At 47.3% G+C, this 17,838-nt stretch overlaps 3 protein-coding genes across 3 annotated transcripts; 1 reads left to right on the plus strand and 2 right to left on the minus strand.

The window, feature by feature from the left end:
• The first annotated feature begins 135 nt into the window (after positions 1–135).
• SMDT1 (single-pass membrane protein with aspartate rich tail 1) lies at positions 136–2,528 on the plus strand. Its single transcript, XM_030479630.1, has 3 exons — positions 136–437; positions 772–912; positions 2,241–2,528. The coding sequence occupies exons 1-2, from the start codon at positions 282–284 to the stop codon at positions 907–909; spliced, it is 294 nt and encodes a 97-aa protein (XP_030335490.1). The 5' UTR covers positions 136–281; the 3' UTR covers positions 910–912; positions 2,241–2,528.
• A 1,913-nt stretch (positions 2,529–4,441) lies between these two features.
• On the minus strand, positions 4,442–7,502 carry NDUFA6 (NADH:ubiquinone oxidoreductase subunit A6). The gene is given in 5 exon segments (XM_030479591.1): positions 4,442–4,683; positions 6,034–6,149; positions 6,708–6,744; positions 6,746–6,816; positions 7,256–7,502. Coding segments are annotated over 5 exon segments (603 nt in total). The 3' UTR covers positions 4,442–4,551.
• A 425-nt stretch (positions 7,503–7,927) lies between these two features.
• Positions 7,928–17,174, minus strand: LOC115605360 (cytochrome P450 2D17). Its single transcript, XM_030479631.1, is given in 11 exon segments — positions 7,928–8,947; positions 9,080–9,221; positions 10,154–10,341; positions 10,957–11,116; positions 12,878–13,056; positions 13,174–13,270; positions 13,272–13,345; positions 13,962–14,007; positions 14,009–14,112; positions 14,829–15,000; positions 16,810–17,174. Coding segments are annotated over 11 exon segments (1,554 nt in total). The 5' UTR covers positions 17,023–17,174; the 3' UTR covers positions 7,928–8,768.
• Between the last annotated feature and the right edge of the window lie 664 nt (positions 17,175–17,838).

Consider the following 17,838-nt stretch of genomic DNA (forward strand, 5'->3'; position numbering starts at 1 on the left):
GCTTACCGGGTCACCTGGTTTTCCGCCGCCGAGCCTTAGCGGGCCCTTTGCTGGAGGCCATAAAAGGCTGCCCGGCTCCGTCCCGCCCCGCTGCAGCAAGAAGAGCCACCTCCGACCCCAGCGCCCCTCGGCGGGGCCTGGCAGCGGATGAGGCAAGGCCCCGCCCCACGCATGCGCAGCAGCGGCCTCGCCCCTCCCCTCAAGCCTCGCGAGAGCCGGAGGCCCGGCAGCCCCGGGTGACGCCTGGGCTCGGTAGTTACGGGAGCCCGGCCCGAGGGAGGATGGCAACAGCGGGCGGGCGGCTGCTGGCGGCGGCCGCGGCTCACTCGGGGCGTGTGTTCCGGGCCGTGCCGCGGATCACCCCGGCCGTGCCGCTTGTGCCCTCCCGGAGCGCCACCGTTACGCGAAGCGGCGCCATTTTGCCCAAGCCGGTTAAGGTAAGTGAGGGGCGAGCGGGTGGGGGCGGCAGCCAATCGCGGCGTAGCGGATGGCGGCGGTGGCCAATCAGTGCGGGAACACCTGCTGTGGGTGGGGCGCTGGGGGTGAGTGACAGGGGTCCAGGCCAATGAGCGCAGCAGCTGTGGGCGGGGCGCGGAGGCTGAAGCGCGCGCCAGCAGGAGGGTCAGCGGGGCGGCCGCTTGCCCCGGCGCTGACCGGGAGGAGATAGAGACCCGCCGTAAGGCGGCGAACCGCTCTCCCCAGCAGCGGGTTGGCTCAGGCACAGCGCAGCTTGCTGGTAAAGCTCGGTCTTTTCCAATCGACCCCCCGCAGACGCCCTTCGGCCTCCTCAGAGTGTTCAGCGTCGTGATCCCTTTCCTGTATGTTGGCACTCAGATCAGTAAGAACTTCGCAGCCCTGCTTGAAGAACATGACATCTTTGTCCCAGAGGATGATGACGACGATGATTAACGGGTATATTATTAACATCACCAGCGATCTGATTATTTATGCTTCCTGTTTGGTGTGGGCAGGGAGGAGAATCTCACACTGGGAAATACAGCCAGCCATAGCTTGAAATATGTATTTGCAGTTAAACAGACAGACAGTGTTGGTTCTGGCTACTAACGTTCCTGTTCTTTAATACCAGAGTAGGCCAGACTGGTGTCTGAATGTGAAATCACAACATACATTCATTAGAGATCGGAAAAAACTGATTGTGGTTTAGCTCTTGTCGTTTGAATCAGAAATAAACTGTAGTCAGTGCGAGTCTGTACTGCAGGCAGAAAAGAGGGACTTCAGAAGTATTGCATGTTCAGAGAAGGGCAGTGAAGCTGGTGCAGGGCCTGGAGCACAAGTGTCATGAGGAGCAGCTGAGGGACCTGGGGTGTTTAGTCTGGAGAAGGCTCAGGGGGGACTTATCGCTCTCTTACAAGTACCTGAAAGGAGGCTGTAGTGAGGTTGGGATTGGTCCCTTAAAAAGGGATAGAACAAGAGGAAGTGGTCTCAAGTTGCACAAAGGGAAGTTTAGATTGGATATTGGGAAACATTTCTTCCCCAAAGGCTTGTCAAGCATTGGAACAGGCTGCCCAGGGAAGTGGTTCAGTTGCCATCCCTGGAGGTATTTAGAAGACGTGTAAATGTGGTGCTTAGTGACATGCATTAGTGGTGGACTTGGCAGTCCTGGGGTAAAGGCTGGACCCAATGATCTTAAGGATCTTTTCCAACCCAAACGATTCTATACTACTATTCTACATGTTTACCTGTTTAAAAGTCTTCTGCTAACTCAGAGAGTTACTATTTTAATGTAAGAGAATCACTTATTGTCTGAAATTCTGATACAGAACTGAACAATTTAAAAGCATTTCAGAACCTATCAGAACAAACTGTCTGGAGTAGCTGGGACCATTCAGACTCACTGGATAAAGAGCGAGCAGAAATGATTCACCTTCATCTGCAGTGCACTAACTTTCCACCGTTTTTTGTTATTCCATTTGGCTTGCTCTTGTGTAAAGATTTGAGTTAGGGTGTATTTGATTCTTTATAGAATGAAGAAGCTGTTTCAAAGGTGGTGTTGAAAATAGTGTTGCTTTATAACTGGTTTGGTGTATTCCATTTGAAAGGGGGATTTTCCAGCATGCACTGCATGGCTAAAACCAAAGAATTAAAATGTTGTAAAGACTGCAATGACCTATTAGAAACTCCTTTTATGTAAACACCACTTGTGTGGTTCTGGGGGAGGGGGAGGTTCACTGGAGCTTAGTACAGCATATCTGAAGAGTAACAGCTTATTCTATTTGCAGAAGTGTCATGGAAGAACAGAAGGGAGAAAGCCATCGGCAAAGCAATGGTTCCAACATCTGTCACCTGTGTTTTGTCCTTCCTAACCGGGATGGGGGCTGTATATCCCCTTTGCCAGTGAGTCTCCTGCACGTTTGTATGACAGAATCTGTAGATGCGGGTTGAAGAAAGTGCTTGGTAGGCCCTGCACCCTTACACACACACACGCTCACCTCAGCAGAGACTGCTTGGGATTCCTTATATTAGCAGTATGGGAAACAGTTAATTAAAGATCAAGAGATTACGGTGTATGACTTTGGTTTTGTGTTTGGTCTTGAGCATTTCTGTCTCAACCTTTCTACCTCTACATCTGCTCCACTAAGGATGCTCTCTGCGTATTTATTTCTTCCTAAGAGTACTTTCCATAACTCAGCACTAATCTACAGTACGTGACACGAATCCTAGAGGAAGCAGCGGCCCCATTAAAAGAATGGAGTGCATATTGACACTGGCACTGCAGTTCAGCTAATGCTGGTTTACAGCCTAGCAGGTCTATCTGATGGAGACTGTATCATTAATTTCACCTCACTGAAGATTAACTACAATATTATCATCACAGTTAAAAGTTTTGAGTAGGTTTGGTGAAAGGTTAAGATCACACATGGCAAACTAACTCACTGATGTAATACAGCATTTAATGTCTGAACAGTGAAAATTTCTGAACACTGGCTCCAAGTTCCTGGTATTTCCTCAGCAGTTCAGTACTTCTGTATGAGCCCTATTATATTTATTTTCTGAACAGGGTATAAACATCAACTCTCCATATTTACTATTGCAATTAAATCCTTGCCTAATAGACTTAAAAAGCTCTTTTCTACAATTAGGGCATGTATAGAGTAACTTTAGTCACATCAGACCAGCTGTTTTCTCAAATACCTTAAAAGGTTAATAAAGTTGGGGTTTTTTGGTTTTTTTTTCCCCCCAAGCCAGCATTACTGCAGCGTCTCTCTCGTGGTTTCCTGTCACTAGACCTGCCCTCTTCTCTGGACTGGCCACTCTTTCCTTCAGTATTCATGTAATGTTAAAAAGTTTCTTTTAATGTTACACACATTAGCATAGTGTACATTTGCTCCCTTTTTACTTGGCGCTGCGTTCTATGTTTGATCTGTAACTCTAGATACTGAGAGAAAGGGAGGCTGCAATCGAAGTAAACTGTAAGAGCTGACGGCAGCTGGCAGGTTCTTGAGGCACTGGTGTTCAAGTTGTTCCCTTCTTCCCCCGAAACCACCTGAGAAGTGGTTGCTCCAGTTCACCTGTTCTTGTGAGCTAAACATGGCCCTGCTTCTGTTTTCTATACTGCCAAATTCCTTATCACTATTTTATCCCACCAAGTCTCCTGGCCCTTCCTGATTGTGTCAATGCTGTCCTTAAAAACACGCCACACAAAGCCCCTAGGTACACGTATGTATACATCCCTGGGGAGTGCTGCTTCACAGGCCTCAGATGGAGAAGAAAGCCCCAGTACTTGGGCATGGATGAAAAGAAGTTTGAGCGTGCTACAAAGATTAAATGCTGATCACACCTGGGGGAGCTCCAGCACTGAGTGACCTCCTGAAAACCTGTTCTGACTGGTGAAAAAACATTCTCCTTACCCTTCTCAAAACAGAGCTAGTGATTCCTGATTCAATTAAGGCGATGATAGCACACCACCTTCTGCTAGGCTTCAGGAGTTCTAACCAAGCCTCCCTATTATAGGCAACAGTGCAAATCCCCATTTTTCCAGGTAATTTCACTTTACAGCAGGGAAATTGACTCTGCTGATCTTTTTATTGCACAAAGGGTTGTATTTGCCTATTGGATTTTATGCCATTCTCTGTGATAAAGTAAACAGAGACTAATGTCCAAGTAAAAAAACGCAAGGTCAACAATGCCATAGCATGAAATTGCAAAACACTGTATGAATACAGATGGGCCTCAAGCATGAGAATATTTCTGCAACTACACTGGCTTTTCTGAAGGCCCACTTTTTCTTCCACAAGGCTGAGGCCTATGCACGGGGCTGCAAGCTAAACAGAAAGCCCCACAGACAGGATGTGTTCTGGTGATTCAGCAGACACTCCAGAGCAAGTGATAGGACAAACTCCATCCACTGAAAATACACACTGGCAAACCTAGGAAATCACAGCTCTTCATCCAGATCATAACAACTTGCACACATGCTGGATTCACTTAGTCATTAGGCTCCTAATATGCTCTGCAATCTTTCTGTATGGATTTTTTTCTATTGTATAGAACTTTATTTATAATACAAGGCAGGAGGATACAGTCGATCTCTCAGGGATTGTGGCCTGCATAGAATTTGGAAAGAAAGTCTTTAGGTTGTGGGGTTTCCGTCTCGTGGAAATACCTCATGACATGAGTCCTCTGCTTCCATACATGGATGGTTTCTTGAAGTTCCATTTTTCCCTGCACACAGACAAAATAATTTTAGACTAGTTCTCAGTTACAGCCCGAGTCTAACTATGCAGCATTATGAAAGTTATTTGAATGCACTTAGAAACACCCTTGAGATAGCTGCATCAACAATTCTGTACTCCTAAAGACTGCCTGCATCATCTATGCTGTGACACAAATATATACACTCTTCCTGCCTTGTGATTTTATTGCTTCATGTCTTGTATTAACAAGTCACTTGTCTGTATAGTGCAGCTTCCCAGCCCTGTGGAACAGGCAAGGGAACCTTCTTAGGACCTCTCTTGTTTCTCTCATAACTGGCACCCCCATAAAATTCTACACCACATTCCTAACTTTCATACACCTCTTTAATTTTTTTAATAATGGCAAGTTAGCTGTAAAACCAAGTAAAATTGCTGCTAAGTGCTTTGCACTGGTATCACTACCACAGAGATATTAAATATAACTTCTTTATGACTCTGATCTAGGAATTATTGTATGGTTTCAGAGGATGGCAGGCAGCACAAGGCAAAATGAGACTGCCTGGAACTGTCACCTACAATACCATCTAGGATTTTCTTTCCAGATTTTTTCCTCATGTAAAGACAGACTACCTGTCTCAAGTGCAAGAAATGCAACAGGTGTGCACAGTAGTCCTGACTGGAAGCTTTCTAATGCATTAGAACTGCAGAGGTCTGTTTTGAACTCTTGCCTTACTCTTGGTATGCTGATATTGCTTTGAACCAGACAGGCCTCTTAGGCCTGAGACATAACCAGATGTGTTAAAAAGGTGGGGTGTTCTGCCTCCCAAAGCCAACCTCCCACCAGGTACTGCAACTCTAATGTATGTTTCAGAATTGGTGAAGAAAACCACATACCAACATAACAAGTACTGTAGGGAGTAGAAAGGTCATATTTAATGATAAACTACCTAGCAGCATCTTTTCCCCCTTTCTTTGCCATTGTTCAAAAAAAAAAAATAAATAAAATCCCAACCCAACAATATATGCCAACCCAAAAAACCCACAACAAACCAATAAACTTGGCATTTAAACTACTGTTTTGCTTGCCATACACTTCCTCTTTAAATACCTGCCATCTGGAAGAGCCAGTATTACTGTGTGACAGAAATCCACATTCTAGCATCTCTGACTCAGGTGAGCTAAGACCATATTCCTCTGCACGCTAAAGCAGCTTGGTCCCTTATCAACAGGTTTGTTGACAAGAGAGAAATCAATTTGTATTGCAAGAGACAACTCCTTAGAGCAAGCTGAAATAAACCTGTCCCTCTCCTCCATCACACCAATTACCCACTCTCACATTCTCTGCTGCTTCAACAAAAAGGGAATAACTTGTTTGTACCTTAATAACCAGCATGTCTATCACCCGTGGGTCTGTAACATGGGCATTCTTCATGAACATCTCCCGCACCTTGTTACGCCCCTGTTTCACTGTGATGTCCAGTTGGTAGAGGTGTACTATGAAAAAACACAACACCCACAGAGGTTATCCGTATTACTTTTCTTTTTTTTCCACTGACAACATGCAACTCGACCCTACAAAACATTACAGGGTCATTTGTTCTTGCAATGCCTGCCAGCTTAATATGATTAATTTAAAGCACATAAACAGCCGCCACAAAATGAGTCACAGTGCAGTTCTTAAGGAAGCAGGCAATCATGCCACACACCCCAATTCTGGAACGTTACAGGTTAATTTCTCTTTTGCTTAGCTAGGCAATCCGAATGACAAGTAAGGAATGAGGAGACGGGGATTTCCTGCCCACACCTCCGGCAGTGGAGGCAGCCGGGCCGGCGGGGGCCCCACAACCCCGCAGCCGCTGTAAGGCTCCAGACAACCGCGTCCCCTTGTCCCACATGCAGCGGCGAAAGGGCACCGCCGAGACCCCGCACCCCCAGGGGTAACCGGCACCCCCCAGCGGTCCCTTGAAGAACACCGCGGGGCCGCGGGGTGGCCGTTACGACCTTGAGCCGGCGCTCCCGCCCGCGCATGCGCGGCGGGCTCCGAGCCCTCACCGGTGTTGGGCACCTCGCGGTACCAGGCCCGGTACAGGCTCCCTCACTCTCCGCTTCGCCTCGCCCAGGTCCCGGCTGAAGATGGGCTTCACCAGGGAAGCCGCCGCTCCTTTGGCCCGCTACCCGCCATCTTGGTTGCAGGCCCCCACCTCCGCAGCGACCCCTCCGAGCGGCGCCCCGCCCTGCCCCGCTGCCGATAGGAAGGCGCACGGGGACGGCGAACTCCTATTGGCCGCTGCGCTGCCACTCCAGCCTTTTGGGCCCGCCAAACAGCGGCGCCGGCATCCTCCTATCCCATTGGTCAAGAGAAACGCCAATCACCGCTGGCTGAGCGCGGCAGGCAGGGCGGGTGGGCGGGGCCGCGGTGTGTCCCGCCTCCCGGGGCGTTTGGGCCTGCGCCGCGAGGGGGGGAGAGCCGGGCGGGGCAGCGGTACAAGGGCGGCCGGGGCCGGGGCCGGGGCCGGGTATAGTCTCGCAAGGCTCCCCGAGGCGTGGCCGCCGGCCGTGTCAGCTTCCCTGGAGGAGGGGACTGTGCAGGTGGGGGTCACCTGCGGGGTGATAGGAGGCAGCAGGGCGCTCCTCAGCACGGGACCCGTTCTCCCGGCAGCCCCCTCCTCCTACCCGTCCTCCCTGCTCCCAGCCCAGCAGCAGCGGGGTGGCTTCTACGGCCGTTTTTGGCTTGGAGAGCTTGTTTTCCCCCTTCCCGTTATCAGTGCTGGATCCGTGTTGTGCAAGGGTGACCCCTTTGTTCCCTTTTTGCCCTCCAGAACGCCACACCAGCTGATGTTTGTGCATGCGGGGTTGACTTTCAGTGCATGCTTGCGTGGCTGGAAGGGCGGTCCTTACTCTTGCTATGCCCCACGCTGTTTATCCAAATACATGAATACTGGAAACCTTTCTGCTTGAAGTGCAGGTCGCTGAACCCCCTGCGGCAGGGGCTTGGGAACTAGATGATCTTTAAAGTCTTTTCCAGCCCAAACCGTTCCAGAATTCTGTGAAACCTTCTCTTGAAAACATACCGTTTGTGTGCTGGTAACCATAAACCCGAACGTGTTCAGTCTGGTGTCACTAGAACCAACCAGAAAGTAACACTGAAAAGATCTTGAAAGAACAGGTCGGGTCTGGCTGGCTCTAAGGAGGGGAAGTGTCAAGTGAGTAGCCGAGGCATGTTGTATAGCAGGACTGTGAGACAACCACAAAGAGGCAGGGACAAGAAAGAAGACTTTCTAGATGACTTTATTCTTTCAGACTATCTTGCAGATGAAAGCATAAATGCGCAGTTCCTGCAAAGGTAAAATCTTAACAGCAATATTAATAAGTATTTGCAATAAATCAATAATTTCATAGGCTTCCAAAATTGGTATTAGATAGATGTGAATGTGTGAAACATGCCCTCGGTTACAGAGATTTTCTTGTAGTAGTGATTATGCATAGATGCTCATTTATGCTATGGTCATGTCAGCCATGTGGTTAAAAAGCAGCTACTAATCTAAACATCACCGTATTTTAACACCTTGCAAAACAATTTGTCAGGAATATTGCAGGAAGAAAGGTAGCTGTGAGATCTACAGCTGGCCTCCCCTGGGCACCAGGCAGAGGCACACGCTGCTGTGGGACAGCACCTCATGGGGGCAGCGCGGCTGGGTGTGCAGTGGGGCTAGCAAGCAAGAGCACAGGCCAGCAGTACCTTAGAGATTTTTCCAAGGGTTATTTTGTTCCTAGAATTGGCAAGACCCCAGGCTTGTCTTTTACCCAGGATACCCTTGTTTTTTCATTAAACTAATTCAGGACTAATAATTCTTTCAGTAGCTGTGAGCTCAGTGAACTGCTTCTGCAACTGATGAGAGCCCAAAGCACAGCAGAGCTGGCTGATGAGGCATATTTGTACTTGCAGACTTGATCAGCATTCGTAACTTGCTATGGCGGTCTCATTCAAGATCCAGGTCTGGAATTAAAGAGGTCTTTAATGGAACCCGGCATGATCCTGCCCTAGACCTGCAACCTTTCTGACAGAGTTTGCATGGGTGGAGATGTGTGAGTGAAAGGGAGAGTGGTGCACACTTATCTTGGGATAGCTTGCAGCAGGAATGGGTGTGGGGACCTCGTGAGGGCAAAGTGACCATCCTCCTGTGGCCTGGGCTGGTCCTTAGGGAGCACAAAGGTGAATTTCTGCAGGAGAGTGGTAAAGAAGATAAAGAGCTCCATCCTGGCCAGCTGTTCCCCCAGGCAGACACGGCGACCTGCAAGAGAGGGAGGAGTAGAAAGTGTCTCTGAAAGAGGACATTAAACCACACTGGAATCATGGTGGGAGGAGCAGATCACTCTTCCTGTTGTGCCTCTGGCTTGCAGCTGGATCCTCCCCTCAGATTTACCTGCTGAGAAAGGCAGGAAGGCCTCTGGCTTCACAAACTGCCCGTTTGCATCCAGGAAGTGTTCAGGGTAGAACTCGTTTGGCTTCTCCCAGACTGTCTCATCCTTCAGCACGGAAGACAAGTTGGTGATGATTGTTGTCCCCTGCACTCCTCCACAAGAGGAAACAAGTTATGTGAGAACAGCAGCATTATCTTGACACAGTGGATCAGTCCTGGTCCCTCTTTAGTCTTTAGTTTCTCCCATCCAACAGCAAACATCATTTGGTGCGTCAGAATACGGCACCAATTTCCTCTTTAGTATCTTATTTAAAACAGAGGTAAAGCAGGGCACTTTTCCAATGAGGTGTGATGCTTGCCCTATGCTTTGAAGCAGCTCAACTTCATCAGTTGGTATCTTTACAAGGGCCATTGCATGCAAACGTCAATTTTCTGGTTAGACAGTGGAAACAGCCTCTGCTTATGACATCCTCCTGGGCTACTTGTGTAGCCGGAGAGAAAAAGCTGACTGACTGACTTCAAAGCCCAACTTTTGCAGGGGCATGGGAAATTGCAAAGCTTTCCTGTTTCATGTGTCAATGTTCTTAAACCAGAGGAGATATTACAAGGCTAAAAAATTTCCAGGCTTGCATTGCTGCCAGGGCAGCTGCCTGTCACAGTGGCAGTAGACTGAATGCCAGTGACATTTGAACAGCTTCAGAGATTAGAGTTTTAACTACTACCATCTTAGGAAAGGCCAGTAAGGTGGTGTCGTGTGCGTGCAGGGAGCCTGTTAGGCTCTGTTACTTTCTCCCTCCAACACGGACAGTGAATATCACAGCTCTTCAAGAGGAAAGCAAACCTTTGCACTGAGCTGCCACTGCACTTGGGTTCCCACATAACCAGCGCAAACATAGAGCACAAATGTGACCGTCTGCCTGGATTTAACATTTCACAAAGCTGTACTTCAGTGCTCGCCAGTGACTCTACTTTGGGTCTGGAAGTGCAATGCTGCAGTGTTGTGTAGGGTCACCCACACCCCATGCCTGGTGTCTGCACAGGGAGAGGATGCTGCATTGCCTGTCTGGTCACGGTCACCTTGGGAATGAAGAAGCCTTGCAACTCAGTGTCCCGGTACGTCATGTGAGGTAGCCCAGTAGGAAAAACGTCCCCCAAGCGTTGCGTCTCATGGATCACAGCATTGGTGTAGGGCATGTTCACTTGGTCCTCCATAGTGGGTGATCGCTCTCTGCCAATCACGTTATCAATTTCTGCTTGAACCTTACCTGGAATCAACACAGCTATGGAATTAGAATGCTCGTACATAAACTGAAGGGGCTGGTACAAGCTGTGGGAAGGCTATCAGCATGAGGTTGTAGACAGTGGGTGAAAGCAGGACATGCAGTTAGAGAAAGGAAGAGAAACTAGAGGGGAATGCATTTGTTTTCAGTTGCTCAGAGCCATCTGTATAACTATTCTTTGTGCACAGTCTCTTTAATAAAGGTCTTGTCACTTGATGTGCTACCTTACCCCTTCTCTATGCAGCTGAAATGGTACCTGAGCATGTGGCAGTAGAGAATTAAACAAGATTAGCATCTATTCCAAATACTGGAAGGAGAGTACTCTGGCCACTGAAAGTCCCCAAGTAGCCTTCAAAATGAAGGCTAGAGCAAACTTGCCCTTCCAACTCCAGTCTTTTTAGCAGGGCTTTCCCCCTGCCACCAGTCCCTGCCAGAACAGCTATGTTTGGGAAGTGTTTCTCCTTGTTTCTTCTAGACCAACCATCACCAAAGCTGTTCCTCATTGCAAGAGCTCCAAACCATGGAGAGATGTTCAATCTCCCCACAGAAACATGAGGGTTGAAGGGAAGACGCCACACCTCTGCCTGTCTTCTGACTTACTCTGTATTTCTGGGTGGAGAAGTATGTACAGTAATGCCCATCGGAGAGTGATGGAGGTGGTCTCAGAACCAGCTCAGTGATGGAGGTGGTCTCAGAACAAGTCTACGGTCACCAGACGAAGGTTGTTATAGTTGAAGCCGCTCTTTTCAGCCTCCTTACCCTGTGGAGAGCAAACAAGTGGGTGATAGGAGCTGGGGTACTTGTTGGGTGAGAAGACTGTTGTTCCAGAGAACTACAGAGAAACACTAGATCCATTTTTGCTGACCAAGAAGTTCACTGGGGGGGGGTAGAGCACAATACAGACCATAGTCTGTGTATGACCAATGTACTACAGTAACCGTATTACCTCCTGTATCCTGAGAGATGAACGCTACACATGCCTTCAGGACTGAAGTGAATGTCTTGTGTTCTCAACTCAAACGAACAGCAGCCCCCCACCACTTGCCATAACATCCTCCCCCAGAGGAGGTGGAACACAGTTATTGAGGTTTGATCAGATCATAAAACTCGCACAGTAGAGAGGAGGCTGCATTGATGTGGCAAATGCAAAATTAGTAGTATCTTGAGGGGGTTATCTATAGGTGTGCATTACAGATTATCACTGCTTCTGCCCTGCTATTTTCTTACAATTAAAAAAAAAAAAATACCCCAAGAAAAAAGATCAGGGTATTATTGCTACTTATTAAGTCTGCAACACCAGTTTCAGCAAAACTAGTCTGTCATCCAAATGCTAATTGAGCTCAAATTTGTTAGCATATGAGATATGACAAGCTCCCTGCATGAGTTCATCTGCTTGTCTTTCTTAATCCTCTTTATACTTTCCTTTCCTGGGGGCTAGCTTCTGTTAAGTTATTCTGTATATTTTGATGCTGTTGTAATATGAATAGCAATTAATAAGGCATTTAAGACTCAACGTGTTACTCCAATGAAAAGATCTCTGGCCAGCGAGCTATGGGGCTGACCCAAGTTAATACCAGTAGGATTTATCAGACTGGCTGATCAGGGGACCTTAGTGACAAGAGCAACATGGTCAGGCTCATGTCCACACCCCAATAGTACTGCTCAGCGCAGAATAATTAACATAGGTCACACTTGCTCTGCCCTTGCGTGGACTGGAGGTGCCCCAGCACCTGCAGCACGGCAGGGTTGTTGTGTAGAGCAGCAGTGCAGCCTGGGACTTGGATGGTGGAAGCAATTTGCAGGCTGAATTTGCTACTGTTTGCTCATCTGGCACTTGAAATTTAGTGAATGCATGTGTAGAACATATGGTGTGATGGGCTGATGCAGGTACCTTTTGATGTCATACTGGACTTCATGCCTGATTGAATCAAAAGAAAGACCCTTCCAATTTCAGTGAGGTTCAGATTTCCTTTCATCTGATCTGTAGGGATTATGTCTTAGCAGCAATTCAAAGACACATCCCGAGGAGAATGCATCTTTCCAAGCCATAACTTGTTTTAAAGCCAGGCCTACGGACTGGGCAATGATACCAAAAAGCCAGTCTGTTGCTGCAGTTTTGTAACCAATTTTGGGTCAGTCAATCATTAAAGCACTGACATACACAGAACCTTGCATGTTCACCTGTTCCCTGGTGTAAACTTGGAAATATTAGTAAATTCTCAATCATTGCCTTTTAAATGCCTTCAAAGTGCTGTGGGCTGGAAAGAAGGGAGTTGCTGGATTTTGAGGGGAATGTGTGAAGGTAGAAAATGGGAACAAGCATCAGCAGATAATATGGTCTCTTAATAAAGGAGGTTATGGCATGAAGAAGTTAACACCTCAAGATAAAACATGGAATTAAAAAATAGGAAATTAGTAAGAGGATTTATACAGCTTTATGAGGAAAGTCAGCTTCTATCAATGAGCTTCAGTAGGCAGAAGAATCGCCCCAGACCCTGAGGTTCTGCTGGTGTCACCCTACCTTCTCCATTTCCTTCAAAAACGCATCAGTGAAATCTCGGATGTCAGCAGGGTTCCAGGTCTCCATGTGCTTCTTTATGAGCACATCTATGAAGTCCATGAATTCCTTTTGCCCTCGAAAGACTTTCTGTGGCACTCCAGGGATACGCAACAAAATGGGCACCACGTTAACAAGCTGAGATGTCAGAACCAAAGAGAGAGAAGATATTATGTGATACAAAAAGAATAATAATGAAAGCAGAAGCAACAAAGGGCAGCTTCTTACAGAACATACTATGCTCTTTGGTTTACCCTGAGGCAGGAATCCACCTTCTCCACTCACGTTTTCAAACAAATGTAACAGCTTCTTGAATGTCTCATCATCATAGTCGAAGCGCTGTCCGTAGACGGTTGTTGCAGATCACGTTGCTGACAGCATTATTTACATAGAAACGGCAAATCGAGCGACGACCTAAAAATGGAAACGGACACCAAGCAATGAGCTGAGCAATCACCAAGCTGTTGGACCTCAGCTGTCAGCCACGAGAATACACAAATGCCTTCTTGATGCCTTCAAGAGAAAAAGCCCCCAAACCACTGAAAGTACAAATGCAGCCTACTAGGAAGCGAAAATCTTCTCATCTCCTTCTACTATTTGGTTGATCCTTGTTTGGATCAAAGTGCTCAAAAGCTGAGTTGCAGGGTTATTCTGCGACTTGACAGATTACCTTTGGCTTTGTGTCTAGATGACAGGTGATGCGCTGTGAAAACTTCAGCTGCACTTCGGTTGCATGTGATAATTTGTTCCACTAAACTTCATAAAGATAATAGTTACCCAGCTCTGGGAATAATTATGTATTTTTACCTCTTTATATCTATTTATTTCCTATTTGTTTCCTGTTTCAAACAGATTAGTGTTAACAGTAGCCCCACTGTGTAAATTAGCAGTGGCTTCAAGGTAGAATGCTTATAGACTAGAAACACTGCATGTGTTGAGGAAGAGAGCACTGCTTGCAAAACAAGAGTGGCTGTAGTATTACTTCTCTTCTGCATCACTGTGTTGCCTTTTTCTATGATTTCTCCATCCTTCTGGATGTGACAAACTTCTTCAGCATTAATTGCAGCACACAGAAATCCAGCTTCCTCCGTCACTCCGCTCCTCCAAGGATTTCTTTCCCATCCCAAAGTTCCTCAAGGTAGAGAGTGTGAATTTCCTTAGCTCCCTCCAGACATGCCCGTATCTTGCTATAACAATCCTGGAATTATGGATGAGGAAGAAATGTCAAGAGCTCTGACCTGCACATGAAGCAAAGTTCACTAGAGAATAGCAAATGTGAGTTTGGAGGTACAGGTCTGTGTAGATAAATGAAAGAGTCTGATCTTGTAACCGCTTGTTCATACAGCAGTTTTAAAATCAGGTTACTGGCACCTTCAGGTGCGTTGTGTATGGCTCGTGACGGTGGAGAGGGCATTCCAATGAGAGCAAGTGCTGCTAAGGAATAAAGAAATCATTCCCCAAAACCATTCCAGCGTTACACCCTTAGCTCGTGTGAGCTTATGCCACTGCACAGGAGCTGAGGGATGGATGCTGGATAATGCTCTGTCTTGGTAAAAGTTACCTTTTTTCTTGTGAATGATGACCATGCACAGAGTGTGTGAGCATAAAGCACTAATCACTGGGTGTCGTGAGCTACCAGCTGCAACACTGGCAGGAAACTTGTGCCACCGATAGTGTCCTAACACTGCTGCAGAGGTGTGTGCTAGCACCTGGAGCTGTACTACAGCCACTAAGGGGACCCCCTTTTTATCAAATCTGATTTTGTCACCACCAAAGGGTGGCAGACGTACAAGGAGGTTGACCAGAGGACAAGAGAAGGTGGCACCGTACTGAGAAAATCTTCCATCTATCTACCATCTACCCAGTCCTCCTTGTGCTAGTGCCAATAGAGAATGCCCATTTCCAAGGGACTTGCCTTCAGATTTACTTCCGTAGCCCATGTGTTCCAACATGGTCGAATACGGCCGGTCAGCAAAGTCCTCTGATCTGTGGACCAGGGCTTCCTTCACTGCTTTATACCCGTTCAGTACTACCATGTTGGTCCAGCAGTTCTGGAGACTGAAGATGTTTCCAAACTTCTTGTGAAGCTGCCAAGATAAAGAAGTACATCCCTGAAAAAGAGCTGAATGTAAAATCAAAAGTATCGCCGTATCCTTCCTTAGAGCCTTTACTTTCTAGTGATTTTTGGTGTGCTTTTATTAGGAGACCCTCAGCTGATCTTTGCCCTTTATCTTTGTAGTGCAACAGCTCAGAGCAGTGCCAGACAGCAGCTGGAGCAGGGATCAATGCTCTGTGAGCACAAAGTTTTAGAATACACCTATCCTGGCCAAACTGCTGCCATGACCATTATGCAAGTCTTTTGGATTTTGTCTGACAGCACAAGGTCAAGGACCTTTATGAGGATTTTCAAAGATTGCATGCTCAGCAATGAATTATTTCCTGATACTTGCATTTATTTTGATGTGAAAGACTAGACAAGTTTTGAGTCAGTCTGCTTCTGCTAAAAGGAAATATTGATGATAAGCTGATAGGTAATTTTTTTTTTTAACATGCATTTATTCCTAAAAGATCTACCCAGAACATGGTTCCCAGAAACATGGTTGGAAGAGGCAATTCCACACGGGAATTTCAGGTCACTTTCTCCCTAAAAGGAGCACACACATCTAGTAGGACTGGTAACTGGCACACAGCCTATACCTGTTGTGATCTGTAAGAGACATAATGCTGACAGCAGGATGGCTGCACAGGTAAGCTCACTGTGGGAGCCATACACTCACTGTGGGAGCTTGCCATGGAGCTAAGTCCCCTCCAGGTAGACAAGCCCTTTGACTGGTCATAGACTTCTGGGAAGGCAAGTCGAAGCTCCCCTGCTAGTCAGCAACACTGAACAAAGCACTCGGGAGCATGTTGTTGGAAGACAGTGCAGTAGTAGCAGTGCCCCACAGTGTGTGCTCTGTTTTTTCTTTTTTTTTCTGTCTTATTTCTTTTTTTTTAGTTAAAAAGCTAAATGTCTTTATTTCTGCACTGTAGTGATGCAAGGAACTGAAGTACTTAAGACCGTATTTGCAGTGGGGTTGGAAAGGGAATTAGTACTTCACTGGCACTTAGAAATACATCATTAAAAGTGGTTAGTGGTCAAGATTGTGGGGAGCATGGCCCTGACATGGCGTGATTTGAAAGCGGTAATCTTTTGGACTATATGCAAGGAAATAATACAAATATTTAGTCTCTCCATTTGGCAGATTTTGGACAGACAGTTGAACGATGCCTTCCTAGAAAAAAGGCCTTTAAAGTTTGCAGACCGAAGTGCAAAACCCCCGTGGTTTATCTGCTGCAAGCTGTGCTGCTCTTTTCCTTTGAGAAAAGCTAAGCCCTGACTTTGAATAGGAACACTACTGAGAGTTTGGGCATTGCTGCTGGGGCAAATCCTGCAAGGTGATCCCTGTAACTGAAACTGTCACATGCCTGTAGGTGTGCTTAAGTAACTCGCAGGGAAGTCTGCCATTCCTGCAGCCACATCCCCAGCCCACAGATACTTGCTTGTCTTCCCTTGTTTGTACACCTCCCTCTTCCCTTGCCCCCACATCTGCCCACGTTCTAAGTTGGTGGCCAGCTTTACAGCAGAGCAAGCATTGTCTGTCACTGGGAGCACGGCAGCATCTCCCACTGAGCTCATGCAGAGATCGGGAGATGGAGGCTGGTGGGTGTTGGTGTGTGATTATCTATTTATCTGTATGAGCAAGGTCAGTCCTTCAGTAGTGACATGCTTTGCCTTGGGCTTTGGAGAGGGCATTGTCATTCTGCTTTGTGCAAAGGAAGATCGCGCCAGGACATCCCCACCCCACCTGGGCCCATGGTTGTGAGAGGGGCACTTCGTTGTGGGGCTCAGCACTGACCTGCTTGAAGGAGTGGTGTGGGTTTTGGAAGTCAATGTACAGCATGGTCCCAATGAATGGCAGCGACACTGGGCCCGGCGGATAACGGCTCCACTTCCTCCTGCGCTTCATGAAGTCAAGAAATAAAGTAAAGACTGTTAGAAAAACTCCCAGGGTAGAGAAGTTGCTCCAGCAGGATGACAGCTGGGACCCCAGCCACAGGAGCAATGCCATTTCCTAGCCTATCTACTCCTTGGTCTTCTTCCTTTGACCCACGACTGTTTCTGCCCTCTCCTCTCTTCTCCTCTCCCCTCTCCCTGCAGTTGCTTGACTTGGAATGTGGGACTTGGCTCAAACCCACAGCTCCTCCTCTGCTCAACTCAGCCTTTGGGGAGGGGCATTCCTCCTCTTCCTCCTCCTCCTCCAAAGCCAGAGCTCAGAGGCGTCTGTCCTTGCCGGTGGCAGCTCCTGCAGTGTTGCCCTGCGTGGGGCAGAGCTGGGTGAGGTCCACATGCTTGGGTGCCCTCTCCCACAGCCGAGGTGGGATCACAACAAGCAGCCCAGTCTTGCTGCATTCTCATGGGGTGATTTTGAAAGACTCCGTTTAAATCTGTGTTGCCTTCTTGTTTGTACAGACAAGTCAAGGGAGAAGCAGCTCCTAAACACAAATCACCCAGATTTCTGATTGCAGGACTAAAGATTTTTTCCATTGGAACTTGAGAAGGCTCAGGTTAGGTCAAGCTTTCCATTACAGAAAGCGCTTGTCGCAGGAATTAGCCTAAAATGATGACCTGAGACTTTAAAGACCATTTATGTTTCTGGCAATAGCAATCTTTATTGAACTCCAAATGTCAGTCAGCACGATGACCTTGATTTTTGTAGAATACAGCTCAGCTACAAGGGAGAAAGCACATGTATTGCAAGAGGCCTTGTGTTTCCAGCCTTTGGGGCAGCAGTAATGCAAACACAATTATGGAGACAGTCAAAGTATTTCGTAAAGCAGCACAGCTGTGTGCTCCTGGTATCTCTGCCATCTGAGATCAATAAAGC

The sequence above is a fragment of the Strigops habroptila genome, chromosome 3, assembly GCF_004027225.2.
Source record: "Strigops habroptila isolate Jane chromosome 3, bStrHab1.2.pri, whole genome shotgun sequence".
NCBI classification, from domain to species: Eukaryota; Metazoa; Chordata; class Aves; order Psittaciformes; family Psittacidae; genus Strigops; species Strigops habroptila.

Bases quoted from the DNA above. Each gene is read 5' to 3' on its own strand.
- SMDT1 (XM_030479630.1), top strand. From the start codon at position 282: ATGGCAACAGCGGGCGGGCGGCTGCTGGCGGCGGCCGCGGCTCACTCG. The intron at 438-771 runs GTAAGTGAGGGG...GACCCCCCGCAG, and splicing joins TTTTGCCCAAGCCGGTTAAG to ACGCCCTTCGGCCTCCTCAG.